General features: G+C 46.2%; 1 protein-coding gene across 1 annotated transcript; it reads left to right on the top strand.

The window, feature by feature from the left end:
- The first annotated feature begins 1,111 nt into the window (after positions 1 to 1,111).
- On the top strand, positions 1,112 to 14,730 carry TEDC2 (tubulin epsilon and delta complex 2). Its single transcript, XM_081965916.1, has 10 exons — positions 1,112 to 1,256; positions 2,680 to 2,778; positions 3,769 to 3,821; positions 5,104 to 5,761; positions 8,304 to 8,357; positions 9,340 to 9,424; positions 10,806 to 10,914; positions 12,082 to 12,195; positions 12,748 to 12,977; positions 14,417 to 14,730. The coding sequence occupies exons 1-10, from the start codon at positions 1,231 to 1,233 to the stop codon at positions 14,564 to 14,566; spliced, it is 1,578 nt and encodes a 525-aa protein (XP_081822042.1). The 5' UTR covers positions 1,112 to 1,230; the 3' UTR covers positions 14,567 to 14,730.
- Positions 14,731 to 21,963: the final 7,233 nt, after the last annotated feature.

Below are 21,963 nucleotides of genomic sequence, written 5' to 3' on the forward strand. Positions count from 1 at the left end.
GTATGTATTGTGTCACAACCCCTGGTATGCCCAAATATGGGAGGGAGCATACTTCTTCCCTTTTCTGTTTATCGGCTCACCCTAGGAGCCATCCAGGCAGAAAGGCATTTTTTTATGTTGCCTTGTTACATTTGTGTTGCATTTATGCTGATAAATAAATAAAGGGAGACTAGTATAGATCAGGTTCAATTCCCAGTAAGGGTGTGGCTAGTTGATGAGAGCTAAATAGCTTGAAATAGATCTATAGGCATCCGGACTTTTATTCACCTCTCCTGCTAGGTGGTGGTTTCTTTCAGCCCTGGTTCACCTGTAATGGTGAATTATATTGTGATAGTGGAATGAGTGGCATATCAATTTAATGACTAAATAAAATGGAATGCAAAGCTGGACACTTTGATTTATGAGGCACAAAGACTTGGCTGCTCACACTTCACCTCATTGAGCCAAAAAGCAAATATTATAATCTTATGTTTGACTGGAGAATTGTAAAATGATTTCTTTTCTTTCTTTCTTTTTTTTAAAAGAAAGGCCGCCTTTATGCCCCAGATTTCAGCATCTTCCGCATAGCAACCGTTGCTACGAGACGACATTCCATTGCTAGCGCCTTCCTGGCAGTTTACAAAACCCAACACTGCGACGTAACTATTACCAAAAATAAAAAAGGAATTGGGCCACTAAAACTCCTCCAGAGAAGTTTATCGATTATTAGAGAAGTAAAACGCGGGAAATATCCGGAGGCTGGAATAAAGGCCCTCCTAGCGAGTTTAAATAATTCACCATCTTCCTGACAGGACGCGAAAGCGCGGGCTGGAGCGAAACTGAAACTATAGAGATACAAAAGGGAAGAAACGAGAATTAGTTTTCATCGCTCATCGAGTTATTTTAATATTTGTCCGACAGAGCGCCACCGGGGCCTATTTTTAATCATTTATTGCGCCATATATCATATCTATAGATTTAAAAAGTCTCAGCCGCCCTAGAAATAGCCCACCTGAAGAAAAAGAGCGGCTTGAAAAAACAATGTTGTTTTTACTATCTCTAGGAGCACGGAATGGGGAGGGTCGCTCTAGGAGCACGGAATGGGGAAGGGTCGCTCTAGGCTAGGGTGAGACACTCTATGGCTCTCTTTCCTTTTGCTGGGGAACCGAAGTGAGTTCGCCGCTCCGCGCGAAACGGGGCTCTTTGCGCGGTTCGCGATTGTTTCTTTGTAGCCTTTCCACCGCCGCCTTCATGCTGCCCGCTGACTGTGCCCAGAGGTAATTGCTTATTATTTTTAAAATATGATAATGATGGTTGGTCGTCCAGGCAGCCAGATGTTTAGCCTGGATTTTGCATTTGTTTGCTCCGCCTGTTGAGTCTTTCTTAAACACTTGGGATATGGATATTTGTTAAGTGTTAAATAATGCTAGAGGTCTTATTGTAGAATGCAAACTGTCCCAAGTAAAGCTGCCTTTTGCACTTGGCTGCTCATGTTTTTCTCCATGCCCGGTGTTGTTCAAGTGATGCTCCAGATGTTTTCGCCATTGCGCCCCAAGATACCTTATTAGTCCTTATCATTGCTTTCTTTTGGCCCAGCCATCCCAAGTCTATTTGCAAGGCTTTCTATTTTGGGGAGAAGCAGGAGAGTGCAAAAGTAGGCTTGAAACTCAACATGAAGAAAAGTAAGATCATGGCATCTGGCCCTCTCAATTCCTGGTAAATAAATGGGGAAGGAATGGGGGTAGTGACAGATTTTATTTTCCTGGGCTCCAAGATCACCGCAGATGAGGACTGCAGCCAAGAAATTAAGAGGCTTGCTCCTGGGGAGGAAAGCTATGGCAAATCGAGACAGCATACTAAAAAGCAGAGACATCACCCTGCCAACAAAAGTGGTATAGTCAAGGCTCTGGTTTTCCCAATTGCAATATATGGCAGTGAAGGTTGGACCATAAGGAAGGCTGAGCGCCAAAGAATGGAGGCCTTTGAACTCTGGTGCTGGAGAAGACTCCTGCATTGAGTCCCTTGGACTGCAAGGCCATCCAACCGGTCAGTCCTAGAGGAGATCCACCATGACTGCTCTTTAGAAGGCCAGATCCTGAAGAGGAAACTCAAAAGACTTTGGCCACCTAATGAGAAGGAAGGACTCCCTGGAGAAGAGTCTCATGTTGGGAGAGTTTGAGGGCAAAAGAAGAAGGGGACGACAGAGAATGAGATGGCTGGATGGAGTCTCCGAAGCCGTCGGCGTGAGCTTGAATGGACTCCAGAGGATGGTAGAGGACAGGAAGGCCTGGAGGAACATTGTCCAGGGGGTCGCAATGGGTCGGACACAACTTTGCAACTAACAAGAAATATTTTGGGATTTCCCTCCAGTTCTTTCTCTTCTGTTCTGCTGTCTCCCTATAGTATTGTTGCACAGTCGTCCAGATGTTTAGGCTGGATTGGGCATTTTGTCCACCTAATGTAGGCAGATGTTGATGTTTTAGGGTGTGAAAGGTCTTGCTGCAGGAGGTAAGCGGCTCCGAGCAAATTTTGGGCTCACACCTAAGTTGCCTATCGCTACTGGTACCATCTTTGGGCAGGGGGCTGGACTAGAAGACCTCCAAGGTCTCTCCCATGTCTATGATCCTGCTGGGAAATTGAAATCAAAGCTCCTTTTTCTGGGATGTTAAGGAAAAACAGCCTTTTCTTGGTTCTTTCCAGGTTGGTTTCCCTCTTCACCCAAGCCTTGGACGATTGCACAGAGCAGAGGGCAAAACTCCAGGAGAAAATCCAACAGTGCCGTGCGGTTCTTGGGGACTGGTAAGCTGGGTGTAATTTTAAAGTGTACCTTTCAGTTTAGTGCAAGGGAAGCAAAGAATGGGACCCTCCTCTCTCTCTCTCTCTCTTCTCCTTCTTCCTTGTCTCTTTTCTCCTCTTTCTTCTCTCCTCTTCCTCCTCCTCTTCTTCACCAACCCTCTTCCTCATTCTCCCCTCCTTCTTCTCCTCCTTGTCCCTCTTCTCTTTCTTTTTCCAATCCTCCTCCTCTCTCTTTTCCTTCTTCCATCTTCCTTCTTCCTTGTCTCTTTTCTCCTTTCTTCTCTCCTCCTCCTCCTCTCCTCTTCACCAATCCTCTTCCTCCTTCTCCCCTCCTTCTCCTCCTCCTTGTCCCTCTTCTATTTATTTTTCCAATCCTCCTCCTCTCTCTTTTCCTTCTTCCTTCTTCCTTGTCTCTTTTCTCCTTTCTTCTCTCCTCCTCCTCCTCCTCTCCTCTTCACCAATCCTCTTCCTCCTTCTCCCCTCCTCCTTCTCCCCTCCTCCTTCTCCTTGAACCTCTTCTATTTCTTTTTCCAATCCTCCTCCTCTCTTTCTCCTTCTTGTCTCTTTTCTCCTCTTTCTTCTCTCCTCCTCCTCCTCCTCTCCTCTTCACCAATCCTCTTCCTCCTTCTCCCCTCCTCCTTCTCCTTGACCTTCTATTTATTTTTCCAATCCTCCTCCTCTCTTTCTCCTTCTTGTCTCTCTTCTCCTCCTCCTCTCCTTCAGCAATCCTCTTCCTCCTTCTCCCCTCCTTCTCCTCCTCCTTGTCCCTCTTCTCTTTCTTTTTCCAATCCTCCTCCTCCTCCTCTTCATGGAAGGAAGTCATCCCAACAGTGACTACCCCAATGCCACAAATCTCCCAGTCTTTCCTAGGTTTCTGCCCACGTGAAATCATGATAAGCCTGAACCACCTATAAAAACTGGGATGGTGTGGAAGAAGTGATGGGGCACCTCTGTTCTTGGCTGAATGTGTGAACTCTCTTTTCTCTGTGCTAGGAACTCCGAGAGAGAAGACCTTGTTACTGAAGACGCCAAAACTGAGAAACATGGTAAAGGAAGCATCATTCTTTATTAGCCTCCCTTGTTATTTATGTATTCATTTAAACAGTTTATAGCTGCCAAATATATAGCCACACTTAGGTGATCCGAGGCAGCTTGTAACATTTAAAACTCCACAATAAAAACCCATACAAGGTGGCTCTGTGGCTAAGACGCTGAACTTGTCGATCAGAAAAATCGGCAGTTCGAATCCCTAGTGCCGCGGAATGGAGTGAGCTCCCGTGACTTGTCCCAGCTTCTGCCAACCTAGCAGTCTGAAAGCACGTAAAAAATGCAAGTAGAAAAATAGGAACCACCTTTGGTGGGAAGGTAACAGCGTTTCCGTGTGCCTTCGGCATTGAGTCATGCCGGCCACATGACCCCGGAGACGTCTTCGGACAGCGCTGGATCTTCGGCTTTGAAACGGAGATGAGCACCGCCCCCTAGAGTCAGGAACGACTAGCACATATGTGTGAGGGGAACCTTTACCTGTAGCTAATAAAAACACATAAAAACCTCCCATCTTACTTTCCAGTTCAGCGACAACTGATTCATATCAGCCACTTTATTGGCTTCATATCAGTTCTTGGTCTCCAGATCTTTTTCCTGGTTATAGGAAGTCCTCGGCCTTTGATTGGAGACCTCAAAGCCTATGCTACTTCATTACAGTCATACTCTATTCCTAGATTGATGAATTCCAGTAAACCATGGTTTGTTTATCCATGGCTTGTTGAACAAACTGCCATCTGCTGGCATTATACAATTGCTAAACTATAATTGATTGAATTGCCGCACTTGAAGCAAAAAACCAAACAAGACACATTATAGTGACAAGTCTAATCAATAAAAAAATAGTTCCACAAAATGTATAAATCCAATTGTTAAATAAATGGATTCGGTGCTGTGGATCCATAGTGGTGCAGTGGCCTAGAGGTAGAGCTCTCATCTCACAGTTAGGAGGCTGTGATTTCGATACTAAGTAGAGGCAGATATTTCTCTCTCTGGGCACAATGAGACTATATCTGCTGAACAAAACTCCACATTGGCAACAGGGAAGGGCATCTGGCCAGTAAATCACTCAGCTCCATTCAGTTTCCCTGACCCCACCCTGCAAGGGATTAACAGGGTCATTAAACGACAAAAAATGCTGTGGATCCATAGAAAGCAGATTCCTAGGTTGCAAGTCTTGTCCGGGGGAATTCTGGGAGTTGAAGTCCACACGATCATAAAGTTCTCAAGGTTGGGAAACGCTGATCTAATCGATCCGTTTTGACTTGCTTCCTTCACGTGTAGAAACCACCGAGCCTTCAGCGGAGGAGATTAAGGACCTGGAAATGCTTAACAAAGCTTTGGAGAAAGCATTACGAGTCCGGTCCAAATTCCACCAAGTGCCATGTGAGAACATCAAAGTCTCCGGAACTTCAAATAAGAAGCCGGTGAGCCAGGCTGCTTCGGAACCACCAGCATGTCACCCTAAGGACAAGGTCCCCAAGACCACCCAGATGCCTCCTGCGAGGAGAAAGCCGGTGGCGTCCAAACAACCCACAGCCTACATGTTGAAGGCTCCCTACAAAACTGATGCGGTGGTGAAAAAGCCACCCGTGAAAATACCAGCCGGACGGAGCTCCAGGACCTCCAAAACAGCTGGGAAGAAGTTGTCGCCAGCGGGGGTTGCCTCTCCAAAGGGGCAACCGTGCGCAAAGCCAGCCAAGGACAGTCGCGAAAAGGTCCATGTTGCTGCAGAACCCGGCTTGCGGTTGGGCTCTCCCAAAGGTCCATGTCGCACGACGATGCCACCTGGTTTTGCTGAGGGAGGGGACTATGCAGGAAGAGGTCTTCAAGTCCCCGAGGTAGATCCAGGTCTGGAAGCTTCAGGTGGGACGTGTCCTTTAGGAACAGACCCACCGAGACAAGGAACAAAGCCTCCAACTTGCACTCTTCAACAAAAGGGGTAGGTTGCCTCCCATCCAACCTCCCAAAATTTGCCACCAGATAGAGATTTGCTTGTCCTTTGGACCTGACCGAACATGAGCTGGGTAGTGTTGTGGCCCACCAGCAGATTCGGACAGTGAGGAGGTTGGGGAGGAACATGGGCCAGTCCTGGAGTCTGGGGAAGGCTCTGATGAGGGCTCTGTGTCGGAGGCAGAGAGGGGGCCAGGGCCATATGCTGCCTTCAGAGTCAGACATCAGTGGGGCAGAAGAACAGCTGGAGCCTGTTCCCAGTGTGCGCATGCGCACAGCTGCCAGACGAAGGGAACAGCTAAAGAACTGGGACTGACTTGGGAGTAAGGCCACAGGTGGATGATGAATGGCCCTCCCAGAGGAAATAAAAGAGGGGCGAAAGGGGAGTGGAGCTTGCAGGAGACAATTAGTTCGCTTCATTGGTTCGTGACTCTCGGAGATTCCTTGCCGAGTTTTGCAGATATCGGCCTGGCAGCTCTCCAAGCCAGAGAAGGTCTGTGACTGTAAATCCTCCCTTGAAAGACTTTGCTGGATGTGAATGAGCAGAATTCACAGTCAATTACCCAAGAACCTGAAGCAAACTCCTTCTCCCGACAAAACCTCCTTTTATTAATAGACTGTGAATTCTGCTCCTTCAAGGGAGGATTTACAGTCACAGACCTTATCTGGCTTGGAGAGCTGCCGGGCCCGATATCTGCAAAACTTGGCAAGGACTCTCGGAGAGTCACGAACAAATGAAGTGAACTACTTATCTCCTGCAAATTCCATTCCCCTTTCGCTCCTCTTCTGTTTCCTCTCGGAGGAGCCATTCATTGTCCACCTGGGGCCTTAATCCCAAATCGGCCCTTGTTCTTTAGCTGTTCCCTTCGGCTGGCAACTGCGCATGCGCACACTGGAAACCGGCTCCAGCTGTTTGTCGGCCTCACTGACGTCTGACTCTGAAGGCAGCTGATAACTCGGCATACATCTCTGGCCCCCTCTCTGCCTCCGACGCAGAGCCCTCATCAGAGCCTTCCCCAGACTCCAGGACTGGCCCAGGTTCCTCCCCAACCTCCTCACTGTCCGAATCTGCTGTCAGCTCCGCTGGCGGGCCACAACCGTGGCCTTGTTGAATAACGAAACATCTGCAAGGAAACAACCTTATAACAGAGCACGAAGGACTCCATAGTGTATTTTGTTGTCAGTTGAGATGCTGGTGAGTGTGTGAATCTAGCCAACTGCCCATCTAGGAGGTGGATCCAGACTCTTAATTCTCCTGCAGGACATCCTGTAGAAAAGACTGTTGCCTAATTTACTCTTGAGGCTGATGCTATTGCACCTAACCGCCCTTATCCTCTCGGTATAAATAGCAGTCCAAATGTTTTACAACTTTTAGGGTTTTTCCTCTTACACAAATCAAAGCATCCATGAACAGAGCAGATGATTGAAGATCTGTTTGGATAAAACATGCCAATGCCGTCTGCCAAGGCAAAGGAAGCCAGCCACATCTCAAGCTTCCAAAGCAATTTTGCGAGCTAACTTTGCCACACGATTTGCGTCCTTTCATAAGAGGATTATTGGGGGGCTTCCCTAAACCTTGGCTCCACCGACGGGGCTGGAGCACGTAGGAGCAGGAAGGCAATATCGGAATGGCGAAAGTGCCAAATTCCGTGGTTGAAAGCCCTTGCATCCAAACTGAGAAAAGCTTTACATGATATGCTAGTTTGGTCTCGTGGTTAAGGCACCAGGCTGGAAAGCAGGAGACTGTGAGTTCAAGTCACGCGTTAGCCATGAAAGACGACTGGGGGACTTTGAGCCAATCACCAGGAGACGGGGAGTTCTAGTTCTGCCTTAGCCATGGAAATGGACAGGCTTTGAACCATTCAGCAGGAGACTGGGAGTTCTAGTCCCACCTTTCGCTTGAAAGCCAATTAGGTGACTTTAAGTCAATCACTAGGAGACTGGGAGTTCTAGTACCACTTTTGGCATGAAAGCTGGCTAGGTGACTTTAAGTCAATTCCTAGGAGACTGGGAGTTCTAGTCCCACCTTTGGCATGAAAGCTTAAGAGAAAGAAGGACTAGGGGAGACATGATAGCATTGTTCCAATATCTCAGGGGCTGCCACAAAGAAGAGGGAGTCAAACTATTCTCCAAGGCACCTGAGGGTAGAACAAGAAGCAATGGGTGGAAACTAATCAAGGAGAGAAGCAACTTAGAACTGAGGAGAAACTTCCTGACAGTTAGAACAATTAATCAGTGGAACAGCTTGCCTCCAGAAGTTGTGAATGCCCCAGGAATGCTCCCTGAAGGCATTAATTTGAACAAAGAAACTGGTCAGAATTGCTTTCCTAGTTGAGGACGAAGAGAATGATCTCAAAACTGTGTAATAGTCACGGCAGAATTGCGGAAGAGAAGTGACTGATGGCGCTTTGCTTACCTGGCTTTTCCAAAATCCAATCCAAAGATGAGATTTCTCCTGGTTTCCAATATTGATGGGTTGTGCATTTACCAAGGACAATAATACCAAGCAATTTTTTAATTTTTTTTGGCAGGTCTTCGCTGAAACTGCCCCTTCCATATCAGAAAGCTTTCTCCAAGTATTTCAGGTAAGCTTATCCAAATTAGCCTAATCCGCAAGTCGCTAGGAAAGGTGGGAGAAATTTGAGGGCCTTTCTGGGTTGGATGACCCAGGTTGGGGGAGTTTGCAGAATGGACGTAGGATTCAAAAGGGATTTGGTGACCTTAGTTCTGCGGCCTTCAGAGGTGGGTCAGGAAAACCTCATACAGACAGGATTGTAGCATTTCTTTCGGCTTTGACCACTGAAGTCAATCTATACTTCTTGAAGTCCACACGTCTTAAAGCAGTTAAGATCGGAGACGCCCTGATCTAAGAAATCTTAAAGCCTCGGTGGCGCAGTGGTTAGAGTGCATACTGCAGGCTACTTCTGCCGGCTGCCTGCAATTTGGCAGTTCAAATCTCACCAGGCTGACGGTTGACTCAGTCTTCCATACTTCTGAGGTGGGTAAAATTAGGACCCAGATTGTTGGGGGAAAGAGGCTGAATCTGTAAACCACTTAGAGAGGGCTATAAAGCACTGTGAAGCGGTATATAAGTCTAAGGGCGATTGCTATTGCCCTTCCTTCCTTCCTTCCTTCCTTCCTTCCTTCCTTCCTTCCTTCCTTCCTTCCTTCCTTCGAATGTAGTATTGCAGGCTAACTCTGCCGACTGCCAGCAGTTCGATCCTGACCAGCTCAAGGTTGACTCAGCCTTCCATCCTTCCAAGATGGGTAAAATGAGGACCCAGATTGTTGGGGGAAAGAGGCTGACTCTGTAAACCACTTAGAGAGGGCTGTACAGAACTGTAAAGCGGTATATAAGTGCTATTGGTATCTTGCACTGCATGGAATTAAAAACCCCTAAGAACTCTTCAAAATATACATTTCTGCCAACAGTGTACGTGTAACTGGCAAGAATATCTCAATTTCTTCTTCAGGCAGTAAGAAGCCAGGTCTAAAGACTGGAGCATATCCTAGGGGGTGGTTTTTGGGGGCTTATTATTGCCCACTTTTCTCCTTCTTGATACAAAGGTTGTTGGAGAAGTGCCGGGATTTGAAAACGGTCCCCGAGGCAGCTGTCACCAAGAGCCAGTTTTTAGAGAAGCTGCAAGCAACTGTATCCTTTTGCTAATTTGGCCTTTTGCAGAAGAAGAAAAAGCTACCTGCAGGTGTGACTAGGGCTAGCTGTCTGGTTTTTCCTGGTGCTGACATAGGATTTTGTTATTTCTGCATTTAGTCTTTTTTTAAAAAAAAAATACAAAAATTGCCAGAATGCATTTCCTTAGGCTTTGAATGGGGTTGTTTAACTCCATTCAAACTCCTTTGGCTTCCCAAAATTACTCCAATTTTATTGATTTCTCACGTTCATCACTGTTTTGTTTCTAAGCAATACAGACTTTAATATGCAATAAATTTCATAATAGATCATGGGGAAGGAATGGGGGTAGTGACAGATTTTACTTTCCTGGGCTCCAAGATCACCGCAGATGGAGACTGCAGCCAAGAAATCAAAAGAGGCTTGCTCGTGGGGAGGAAAGCTATGGGAAATCGAGACAGCATACTAAAAAGCAGAGACATCACCCTGCCAACAAAAGTAGTATAGTCAAGGCTATGGTTTCCCCAATTGCAATGTGTGGCTGTGAAAGTTGGACCATAAGGAAGGCTGAGCGCCAAAGAATGGAGGCCTTTGAACTCTGGTGCTGGAGAAGACTCCTGTGAGTCCCTTGGACTGCAAGGCGATCCAACCGGTCAGTCCTAGAGGAGATCCACCCTGACTGCTCTTTAGAAGGCCAGATCCTGAAGAGGAAACTCAAAGACTTTGGCCACCGAATGAGAAGGAAGAAGGACTCTCTGGAGAAGAGCCTCATGCTGGGAACGATGGAGGGCAAAAGAAGAAGGGGACGACAGAGAATGATGTGGCTGGATGGAGTCACCGAAGCAGTCGGTGTGTGCTGAAATGGACTCCGGGGGATAGTAGAGGACAGGAAGGCCTGGAGGAACGTTGTCCATGGGGATGTGATGGGTCAGACATGACTTTGCAACTAACAACAACATATTTCACAGTGTGACCCACATTGTATGTAATATATTCCCCAGACCAATGGAATTTTCCGGGCTTTGAGTCTTGATACATCTGCAGAACCTCAACTTGCAAAAACTGCTGTAGATATAAAGGGGAGGAGGAGAAAGTGACAACTGTGAGGTTCTCGGTGCTCTCTGAGCTTGATAGTGTAAGAGGAGGAGGCAGGCAAGGAAGAGGAAGACTCTGGGGTCCTTGGTGCTCCCCGAGCCTGGTTGTTTTCTTGCAGACGTTTCATTACCAAACTAGATAACATCATCAGTGCTGGGTGAGGTTTGCGGACAGCAGGAGGAGGAAGACTGTGGGGTCCTTGGTGCTCTCTGAGCTTGATAGTTTTCTTGCAGACGTTTCATTACCAAACTAGGTAACATCATCAGTGCACAGCGTTGTCTGTCCCTTTCCTTAAGCAGATGGTCAGTTCTCCTCTCCTACGCCAGCCTTTACCCCCGCGGAGGTGAAGCAGGAGTTGGTGCATCTACGTGACCTTCACTTGCTCATCACTCAGCACATGGAAGCTGAAAGCCCAGGTGAGAAGGGGCCACTGAACCCACCTGGGCATGGATCTGCAAGGGAGTCTAGGGACATTGCAGTCATTGGTCCTTTGGTTAAAGCAGGAGTGTCCAACGTCGTCAGCTTTTAAGACCTATGGGCTTCAACTCCCAGAATTCCTAAATAGAGAATAGAATAGAATAGAATAGAATAGAATAGAATACTGGAATGAAGAATAGAACATTACAGATAGTCCTCGACTTCACAACCGCAATTGGGAGCAGAATCGTGATGGTTACCCAGCCCCAGGCAGCGTGCTTAGCCACTGCAAGGAAGGATAGAATAGGATAGAGTAACAGAATAGAATAGAATAGAATAGAATATAGAATAAAATAGAGGATAGAATAGAATACTGGAATGAAGAATAGAATAGAGTAGAATAGAATAGAATAGAATAGAGAATAGAATAGAATACTGGAATGAAGAATAGAATAGAATCAAATACTGGAATGAAGAATAGAATAGAATAGAATATAGAATAAAATAGAGGATAGAATAGAATACTGGAATGAAGAATAGAATAGAATCAAATACTGGAATGAAGAATAGAATAGAATAGAATATAGAATAAAATAGAGGATAGAATAGAATACTGGAATGAAGAATAGAATAGAATAGAATAGAGAATAAAATAGAGAATAGAATCGAATACTGGAATGAAGAATAGAATAGAATCGAATACTGGAATGAAGAATAGAATAGCATAGAATAGAATAGAATAGAATACTGGAATGAAGAATAGAATAGAGCAGAGCAGAACAGAACTTTGGAGGTCTTCTAGTCCAGCCCCCTACTCAAGCAAGATAACCTATACCATTTCAGTCAAGTGACTGTCCAGTCTCTTCTTAAAAGCCTCCAGTGACAGAGCACCCATTATTTCTGGAGGCCAGCTGTCCCACTGGTTAATTGTCCTCACTGTTAGGAAGTTTCTCCTTGATTCCAGGTTGCTTCTCTCTTTGGTTAGTTTCCAACCATTGCTTCTTGTCCCGCCCTTCTGGTGCTTTAAAGAATAGTTTGACTCCCTCTTCTTTGTGACAGCCCCTTAAATCCTGGAATACTGCTGTCGTGTCCCCACTAGTCCTTCTTTTCTCTAGACTAGCCAAACCCAGATACTGCAGCCGTTCTTCATATGTCTTTCTTCTCAGAGGCACTTGGAGAAAACCCAACCTGGGACAGAGAGTACGAAAGCCTTGTGACTTTGCAGGCTCTACAAGAGGTAGTAGAGCAGCACCTCGGCAAACTGGACCAGATGCGAGAAGGTGAGAGTTACGACTCATTAGAACTAAAAAATGCCCTTATACACAGTTTTGTTCAACCTACGTCCTCTGGATTCCTTGGCTTCTCCCCATACAGGTAGTCCTCAACTTATGACCACAACTGGGCCCCAAATTAATGTTGCTAAGTGAGACATTTGTTAGGTGACGTTTGCTCCATTTTACAACCTTTCTTGGTTGTTAAGTGAATTTGTCTTCCCGAGAGAATTTGACTTACTCTCTGGAGAAAAATATTGTGGGGGTAAGATACCCCTAGCACCCCTTGGAGGTGTGTGTGTTCTGTTAAGATGCAGCCTGTTGTGCCTTAAAATGGCTTCTACCGTACTGCCGTAAAATGGCTTCTACTATGCAGCGCAGTGGAGCTGCCACGGTAACGGCTTCACAGTATTCTACAAGGGGGCTCCGTCTGGTAAGGGGGAAAAATCCAACATTAGAAATTACGTTTGGTCCAGACATTTCCCCCCTATAAATAAATACCCGGGCAATGCCAGGTTATCAGCTAGTATTATAATAAAGATGCTTTTCCTTCTCCGACAGCCCTGGTGTCCCATGCAGAGTTTGCCTCACTCTTCATAAATGGCAAGGAGGATAATGACCTTGATTCTTGGGGCTTCTGTCAGGCTTCCCTCGGAGAGCAAACCTGCTCAGATCCGGATTTTCTGGGGCCTCCCCGACTTCTTTTTTACTCCAGCTTGGATGAGCTGAAGGAGATGGAGGCTTTAAAACTGCAGGTGGCGATGCTGGAACAGAAACTTCAGATCCAGACGGTAATTTTGCTCCCACCTTTCTTATTTCTGCCCAGACTGACCATTCCTGTCTCTGGAGCCAACTTAGAGAGGAGATGTGGTAGGCATGAGAGCTGGCTGGGTGACTTGAGCCGGTCACCAGGAGGCTGGGATTTCTAGTACAATCTTAGGCATGAAAGTCAGCTGGGTTACTTTAAGCCAATCACTAGGCGGCTGGGAGTTCTAGTTCCGCCTTAGGCATGAAAGCTGGCTGGGTGACTTGAGCTGGTCACCAGGAGGCTGGGATTTCTAGTACAATCTTAGGCATGAAAGTCAGCTGGGTTAGGCGGCTGGGAGTTCTAGTTCCACCTTAGCCATGATAGTTGGCTGGGTGACCTGAGCCAATCACCAGGAGGCTGGGATTTCTAGTACAATCTTAGGCATGAAAGTCAGCTGGGTTACTTTAAGCCAATCACTAGGCGGCTGGGAGTTCTAGTTCCACCTTAGCCATGAAAGCTGGCTGGGTGACTTGAGCCGATCACCAGGAGACTGGGATTTCTAGTACAATCTTAGGCATGAAAGTCAGCTGGGTTACTTTAAGCCAATCACTAGGCGGCTGGGAGTTCTAGTTCCACTTTAGGCATGATAGCTGGCTGGGTGACTTTGGGCCAGTCAGCCAGTCACTCACTCTCAGTCCACAGGGTAGTTGTGGGGAAAGTAGTGGTAGGAAGAAATATTAGATGTATGTTCACCACCTTGAGTTATATGAGAAAATAATAAAGGAGGGAAGGGTTCGGGTTAGAACGCAGTGGGTGTCACAATGGGAAGTCCACCATAGAATCTTCATCTCTGAATCCTGCTGGACTTTATGAAGGCGGGGAGAATAAGAGCTTCCTGTTAGCGCACTGAATTCTGGGAGTTGAAGTTCACATGTCTGGAGCTTGCTGAGGTTGAGAAACTCTGCTCTAGGCAATACAGACGGTTATCAGCACTTTAGCAGGTTGTTAAAAGCCCCGGTGGCGCAGTGGTTAGAATGCAGTATTGCAGGCTGACTCTGCCCACTGCCAGGAGTTTGATCCTGACCAGCTCCATCCTTCCGAGGTTGGTAAAATGAGGACCCAGATTGTTGGGGGACAAGAGGCTGACTCTGTAAACTGCTTAGAGAGGGCTGTAAAAGCTCTGTGAAGCGGTATATAAGTCTTAAGTGCTATTGCCCTTCCACTCTCTTCTTTAAAATCTTCCTTCCTTCTTTCCTTCCATCCATCCTTTCCAACGTAGTATTGCAGACTGACTCTGCTCACTGCCAGCAGTTCGATCCTGACTGGCTCAAGGTTGACTCAGCCTTCCATCCTTTTGAGGTGGATAAAATGAGGAGCCAGATTGTTGGGGGCAATATGCTGGCATTGTAAACCACTTTTCAGCACTGTTAAGTGTTATCGCTAATACATCTTTTCCAACGCTGACTGTTGTCCTCTGTGCAGGCTATGGAAACGGAACTCCTTCCCCTTCTAGAACCCGACCGCCTTCCGGAAAGTTCTAGAGCTTCAGCGATCCGTGCTGTGTACTCCTTGTTGTGTGAAAGCGGAGAGCACGTTCCTGTTCTGGTGAAGGACGAACAGCTGTACAGCTGAGCTGATGTGAAAATGGATGACCAGCAGCCATACCCTAGGAAGCTGTTCACTTTTGGCCTCCGTCCTTAAAGTTCCAGCCCTTTCATGACAGGTGACGGTCAGCTGCAGGTCCCTCGGCCTCTTCACCTGCGTGCACTTGTCCAGAAAATAAAACAGATTTTGTACCTCCTCATTCACTTTTTAAACACATACCCCTTCCCCCCCCTTTTTTTTTTTACAGCTCTTCTTCCAAAACTCAGACAAGTATGTTTTGACCTGGGCTTCCCAAAAGCACAAAGCCAACTCCTTGTCCCGATGAAACCCCTTTTATTTAGGTTAAAGGGAATTCCTCTCCAGCAAAGTCCCGGCCAACAGCCTTTCATGAGATTTCACAACGACAGACCTTGATCAGGCTTGGAGAGCTGCCAGGCCGATATCTTCCAAACTCCAGGCTGTAGCAGCAATTACTTGGCAAGAAGTCAGGAATGGATCTTCACCCGAATGAATTGAACTAGTTATCTCCTGCAAACTCACCTCCCCTTTCGCTCCTCTTTCATTCCCTATGGGAGGGTCCATTCACCATCCACCTGTGCCTTTACTCCCAAGTAGCTCCCTGTTCCTTAGCTGTTCCCTTCGTCCGGCAACTCTGTGCATGCGCACACTGGGAACAGGCTCCAGCTGTTCTTCTGCCTCACTGATGTTTGACTCTGAAGGCAGCTGATAACTGGCATACGGCCCTGTCCCCCTCTCTGCCTCCGACACAGAGCCCTCATCAGAGCCTTCCCCAGACTCCAGGACTGGCCCAGGTTCCTCCCCAACCTCCTCACTGTCCGAATGGCCACTGGTGGCCACAACAAAGTGGTAGTTTGGATTACGAACATTATCTTTCAGGCCAATCTTGGTGCCGCCTGGGAAGTTTCTTTTCATTTCCTTTAAGTCTCCGTGAAATCCAAGCTGAACAGGAGGCTGGGATTGTATCTCAGGCCCATAAAATGTTCTACAAATCTTCCTTGACCTTAGTTTTCCGGGTAAAAGCTGCACTTCAATCAGCCCTGTTTGTAAATCCAAACTGAGATACAAAGAAAGAGAGAGAGAACGGCCATCCAACGGCTTCCACTTCAGGACATTTTGTCCTGATTCCATGTATTCCAACTGTTTCTCGACTTTGGGCCACTTTTAAGATGTGTGGACTCCCCGAATTCCCCCAGCCAGTTTGCATAGAATAGAGAGAACATAGATAAGAAGGAGCCTTAGAGGTCTTCCCCTCCAATCACCAGCTCAAATAGGAGACCCTATACCTGTGATGGCGACCTATGGAACACGGGCCACAGGTGGCATGCATAGCCCTGTGTGGGCAGGCGAGTTGTCACCCCCCCCCCCGGGCGCCTGCCAGCTGGTCTTCGGAACGTTGCTACGCATGCATAGGGCTGGGGCGCATGTGGGAGACATGTGTGGGGGTTGCAAGCAGGAGGTGTGGTGCGCTCCCACCTGCAGCCCATTCTTGGTCCCAGGAGGCTGCTGGGAGGCCTTCTAGGCCCAAAACAGGGCACAGGGACGGAAGGGGCACGGGGGGGGGGGTGTCGCGCGTGCATTGCATTATGGGTGCAGGCGTTCTTTTGGCATGTGACGACAAAAAGTTTAGCTGTCCCTGCTCTATCCCATTCCAGACAAATAGTCTCTTCTTGAAAACCTCCAGTGATGGAGTGCAACTTCTGGAGGGAAGCTGTTCCACTGATCAATTGTTCTCACTATTGGGAAATTTCTCCTTAATTCTAGGTCGGATCTCTCTTTGATGACTTTCGACCCATTACTTCTTTTCTTGCTCTCAGGCCCTTTGGAGGATAGATTGATAACCCCACCCCACCCCTTCTCTGTGACAGCCTGTCAAATACTGGAAGACGGCTGTCACTTTACACCCAGTTGTTCTCTGCATTAGGTTAGACATATCCAATTTCTGCAACCGTCTATCTCTGTGATTTCGCCTCCAGTCTTCTTATCATCTTCGTAGCTCTTCTCTGCAAGACTTTCCAGGGTCTCAGCAGTAGTTTATTGCTTCATGCATGCACAGGACAAGATTATACTATCTGTGCCTGGGATAATAGAAAGCAATGGCTCTATTTTGCTCCAAAACAGTAGACTTGCTACTGTTGTCTTTCTGATTCCAAGGACACTTTCTTTTTTTTCCTTTTTTTAAATAAAAATGTATTTATTTTTTTCTTAAACACAAAACAAAACAACACACACAGAGCAAAAGCAAGGAGAAAAAACAACTTTCCTCAATTTCATCAAGCATGCTGTTTGGTTACTACAAGTTTTTGTGCATCAGTTTTTACAATTAAAAATAAAGTCACTGGTTATCCACTAAACATACAGTAACTAAATATTTCACTGTCATTGAGCATTATGTGTTCCGATTACCATTAATATTCTTTCATTTATTTCCTTGAATCCATAATTATCTATTAGGTAACAATAAGTCTTAATAGAATTATAATATCGCCTAACTCTAGAGAGGGAAAGCAAAGATTAAAACAACAGATTCCCATTAATTCATATTGTAAATTTATACTTTCAGTTAACTTTCTTAATTCACACTTTTTCCACCTGGTGGCTCCCGAGTGCATTGGAATAACCTTGTCCATGAGCAACAGGCTGGTAAAAAATATTCTGGGGTGATCAGTATACTTACCACCTCTAAAGGATATGCCAGGTAGAAAGACTGGAGACAACCGCATATGGACTGCAAACTTAAGAGGACTATGAAATGAGCTAATTTGGTCCAGTGGTTAAGATACCAGGCTAAAGAGCAGGAGATCATGAGTTCGAGTCTCTTAACCAGGAAAGCCAAGTGGGCAACTTTGGACAAATCACCAAGAGATTTAAGTTCTACAGTAGTCCTACCTTAGGCATGAAAGCCAGCTGAGTGACTTTGGGCCAATCATCAGGAGACTGGGAGTTCTAGTCCCAGTTCGAAAGCATGTAAAAATGCAAGTAGAAAAATAGGAACCACCTTTGGCGAGAAGGTAACGACGTTCCATGCACGTTTGGCATTTAGTCATGCTGGCCACATGACCACGGAGACATCTTCGGACAGCGCTGGCTCTTCGGCTTTGAAACGGAGATGAGCACTGCCCCCTAGAGTCAGGAACAACTAGCATGTATGTGAGAGGGGAACCTTTAACTTTTACCTAATATTGGAATGCATGGGAATTCCTGCATCCAGAGCTTCATCCAGAGCTTACATCAGGGACGTAAGGTCTCCAAACTCTGCATTTTCCAGGCACATTCTTCAGGCACATCAGAAGTGCCCATTTTCCTGGGCACTTCATTAAAGTTTTCCCAAGCACAAAGAGCTGCTATTTTCTTTTTTCTTTTGGCTTACTTTTCTGAAAAAAACTTAGCAAGAGAAAAGAAAACCTCTCTAGCTAGACTCCCTTTACAAAGGTAGATTCTGGGAAACGTCCTTTGTCCCCAGTCTCTTCTTTTCTCCCGTTTGAAACCGACCCTGAATTGAATGGAACGATTTTCTTAATTCTTGAATGGATTCAATTAAGCTTGAAATCCCTCTCAACACCACCCCCCAACTCCCTCCCTCACCCCTTCCTCTCTTTTCTCTCCTGGATTGAATTGCTTGTGCAATTGAACTGGCTTGCAACACACACCGCCCTCCCCTCGTCCACTAAAAAGTGGGGGGTTTTGTTCCTAGGAGGAGAAAGAGAGATTTGGGAGGCCAAAACGGATGAAGATGCTTGAGCTGGAAGTTGAGATGAAGGAAGCAGGGCTTGGTAATTAATTGGCCCCTAAAGGCTGAGGGTCTGCTAACAGGGTCAGCAGAAGAAGGCCATTATTGTGCGTGGCTCGCCAGCTCTCACATACAAAAAGTTTGCCTAAGATGCAACCACCATTTGGAAATTAGAACAAGGCTTTAACAGATTAACAGAGTTGGAAGGGACCTTGTAGGTCATCTAGTCCAACCCCCACCCAGCAGACCTTACACCATTCCTGCAAGATGGCAGTCCAGTCTCTTCTTGAAAGCTTCCAGGGATGAAGCTCCCACAACTTCTGAAGGCAACTTCAGCTCCATTGTTGATTGTTCTCACTGTCAGAAAATTTCTCCTTATTTCCAAGTTGAATCTCTCCTTGGTCAGTTCCCATCCATTTTTCCTTGTCTGGCCTTCAGATGCTTTGGAGAATAGCTCCACCCTCTTCCTCTCTGTGGCAGCCCCTCAAATATTGGAACACAGCTATCCTGTCTTCCCTGGTCCTTCTCTTCACTAGACTATCCATGCCCAGTTCCTGTAACCATTCCAGGCACTAGATGTGTTTCTTGGCAGCCAATTCTGGACTAGCAGAAACTGGTGGGGTTGGGGGAGAACAAAGCATCGTGGTTGAAAGGCTGGGTGGCATTTATTGAGGGGTCCCTGATGCTCTCTGAGCTTGTCATGTTCTCTCGTGAAGGCAAACTCCTCTTCAGGAACATGTCCATCCTTCCATGGAAGGTACATCACAATTGGGACTGGAGGCTAAAACGTATAAAGAAGGGTTGCTGGAATTAGGTATGTCTAGTTTAATGAAAAGAAGGATTAGGAGAAAACAGGATAGCAGTGTTCCAATATCTCAGGGGTTGCCACAAAGAAGAGGGAGCCCAACTATCCTCTAAAGCACCTGAAGGCAGAAGCAACGGACAGAAGCTAATCCAAGACAGAAGCAACCTAGAACTGTGGAGAAATTTCCTGACCGAAAAATTAATCAGTGGAACAGCTCACCTCCAGAAGTTGTGGATGCTTCAGCCTGGAAGAGATTGGACAACCATTTGTCTGAAATTGTGCAGGGTTTCCTGCCTGAGCAGGGAGTTGGACTGGAAGACCTCCGAGATCCCTTCCAACTGGGGTCATAATTTCACCTTTGAAAGACTGTTTTCCAGGACTTTGCAGAATGTGACTGAGAGGAATTCACATTCGTTTAATAAAAAAAGGTTTTGTTGGGACCAGGAATCTGCTCCGTGCTTTTTGGGGAAGCCTTGGTCAGAACAGCTACCTAGTTTGGTAATGAAAGGTTTTCAGGAAAATAACCAAACCCAGAGACCATCAAGGACCGCACAGTAAAGGTATACTTAGGAATAAGCTGTTACTGATGCTTTAGAATGGCTGTAGTAGTGACTGACTCTGATCATATTAACTCAACCTAATTGGCTGTTTCTAATCGACATAGATTTACGGAAATTCCGGCTTTTGATTCTGAAACTGGCCCCCACCCCCATCATCAGTTGAACTGCACGAAAGAAAGATCTTCCTGGAGAAAAATGCCAAACTTTTAAGAACCAGGAATTTGGTAAGACGATGCTGGATCACAAGGGGAAAAAAATGGTGTCCGTTTAATACATATCCTGTTTGAATCGGATTATATAACTCCCGTCGGTTGGGAGACGTCTCATGTCTCATACAACACACCCAACTTCATGGTGACTTCTACCCAAGGCCTATCATTAGCAACCACCTGATGTTGCTTGATGTGAAAGACAAACCTAATGAGTTCTGGCCATCCTTCATGGTTAATCTGAACTTATCCTGTTTCCCCGAAAATAAGACCTCCCCGGATAATAAGATCAATCGAGCTTTTGAGTACATGTGCTAAAATAAGACCTCCCCCCAAAATATTGCAACACAGCAGCAGCCACAAGGTGACCACGCTCGCCACCTCCTGCACCTCAAAAATAGTAAGACCTCCCTGAAAATAAGGCCAAGTGCTTATTTCGGGGGTCAAAAGAAAATAAGACCCTGTCTTATTTTCGGGAAAATGCGATAGAATTAAACTTTACAAGGCTTTGAGCTTCCTGCATTTCTCTGGAAGCAAGCAGAGTTGGATTCTTGGGTTTGGTGTCTCTCCCTCACCTGATTTGGTGGAAGGGTGGAGACAAGGATGAACTGACCCACTTTGGTTGGGTGATGGGAAATAAACCATAGCTGTACTTTCTCCTTTGGCCAGCCCAGAGCAAAATTGGAACCCTTGCTTTGAAAATCCTTTGGTTTGAGCCAAGAGAGAGAATTCCCTACAGCGGTCACCCTCTGTTGATTTTCTAAAAGTTTCTCTTTGTGAGCTTCCAAGGAGGCAGACTAATTGCATTTTCAAGAGCGTTGAGAATTTGAAAGACACTTGAACGCAGAATGGCTTGGATCATGAAGTTCCCTCTGCTATTTGGTCCCTGTTCGGTGTGTGTGTGTGTGTTAATAAAACCCCAAATGATTAGTTGTTGAATCATGGTTTGCTTCACTGTGATATTTATTTATTTATTTATTTATTACTTGAACTTATTAGTCGCCCCCTCTCCCCACAGGGACTCGGGGCGACGTACAAAAGTATTATATAGCGTACAGAGGAGGTAAGAATAAATAAATAAGTTACAATACCTAAAAAAGTTAAAACCCCAGTGAAATTAACCCTTAAAAACTAAAATTACCAATTAAAAATGCCCTGGGCTGGAGAGGTTGTAGAATTATGCCAGGTCAGCTAGTCGAAACAGGTAGGTTTTCAGCTTCATACGGAAGGAGCGAAGGTCGGTTGTAGTCCTGATGTCTGGGGGGAGGTCATTCCAAAGGGTGGGGCCCACTACAGAGAAGGCCCTACTTCTGGGCGCTGCCCTCTGGCACTCTCTGGAGGACGGCACCCGGAGTAGTCCCTCTCTGTGTGAGTGGACGGGTCGCAGGGATGTATGGGGCAGGACGCGATCCCGCAGGTAACTAGGCCCTGTGCCATGGAGCGCTTTGAAGGTGGTAACCAGCACCTTGAAGCGCACCCGGTAGGCCACAGGAAGCCAGTGCAGCTCGCGCAGGATAGGTGTTATATGGGAGAACCTCGATCTTAAACTAGAACTGGCAGGGTTTGCAGCCTTAGAAACAGCAATGGTTAGATTCACACAACCCACCAAAATCAATGAGAGAGTAACAGAATAACAGAGTTGGAAGGGACCTTGGAGGTCTTCTACTCCAACCCCCTGCCCAGGCAAAAAAATCCTATACCATTTCAGACAAATGTTTGTCCAATCTCTTCTTTAAAACCTCCACTGATGGAGCACCCACAGCTTCTGGAAGCAAGCTGTTCCACTAAATAATTATTTTCCCACTGTTAGGAAATTTCTCCTTGATTCCAGGTTGCTTCTCTCCTTGATTAGTTTCCACCCATTGCATCTTGTCTTGCCTTCAAGTGCTTTGGAGAATAGGTTGACCCCCTCTTCTCTGTGGCAGCCCCTCAAAATACTGGAATACTGCTATCATGTCATCCCCTGCTCTTTCTTTTCACTAGATTAGGAATACACAATTCCTGCAACCATTCTTCATAAAGTTTTATTTATAACTAGCTGATAACCCGACATTACCCGGGTATTTATTTATGCTAATCCTGTATTAGACAGGAAAAGGAAT

The sequence above is a fragment of the Natrix helvetica genome (assembly GCF_964273705.1).
Source record: "Natrix helvetica genome assembly, chromosome: 13".
NCBI lineage: Eukaryota > Metazoa > Chordata > Lepidosauria > Squamata > Natricidae > Natrix > Natrix helvetica.

What these genes read in the sequence shown, in the direction of transcription:
- TEDC2 (XM_081965916.1), top strand. Translation starts at nt 1,231, where the DNA reads ATGCTGCCCGCTGACTGTGCCCAGAG. An exon ending in GCTTTCTCCAAGTATTTCAG is followed by an intron (nt 8,358 to 9,339) that starts GTAAGCTTATCC and finishes CTTGATACAAAG; the next exon opens with GTTGTTGGAGAAGTGCCGGG. An exon ending in CATGGAAGCTGAAAGCCCAG is followed by an intron (nt 10,915 to 12,081) that starts GTGAGAAGGGGC and finishes CTTTCTTCTCAG; the next exon opens with AGGCACTTGGAGAAAACCCA.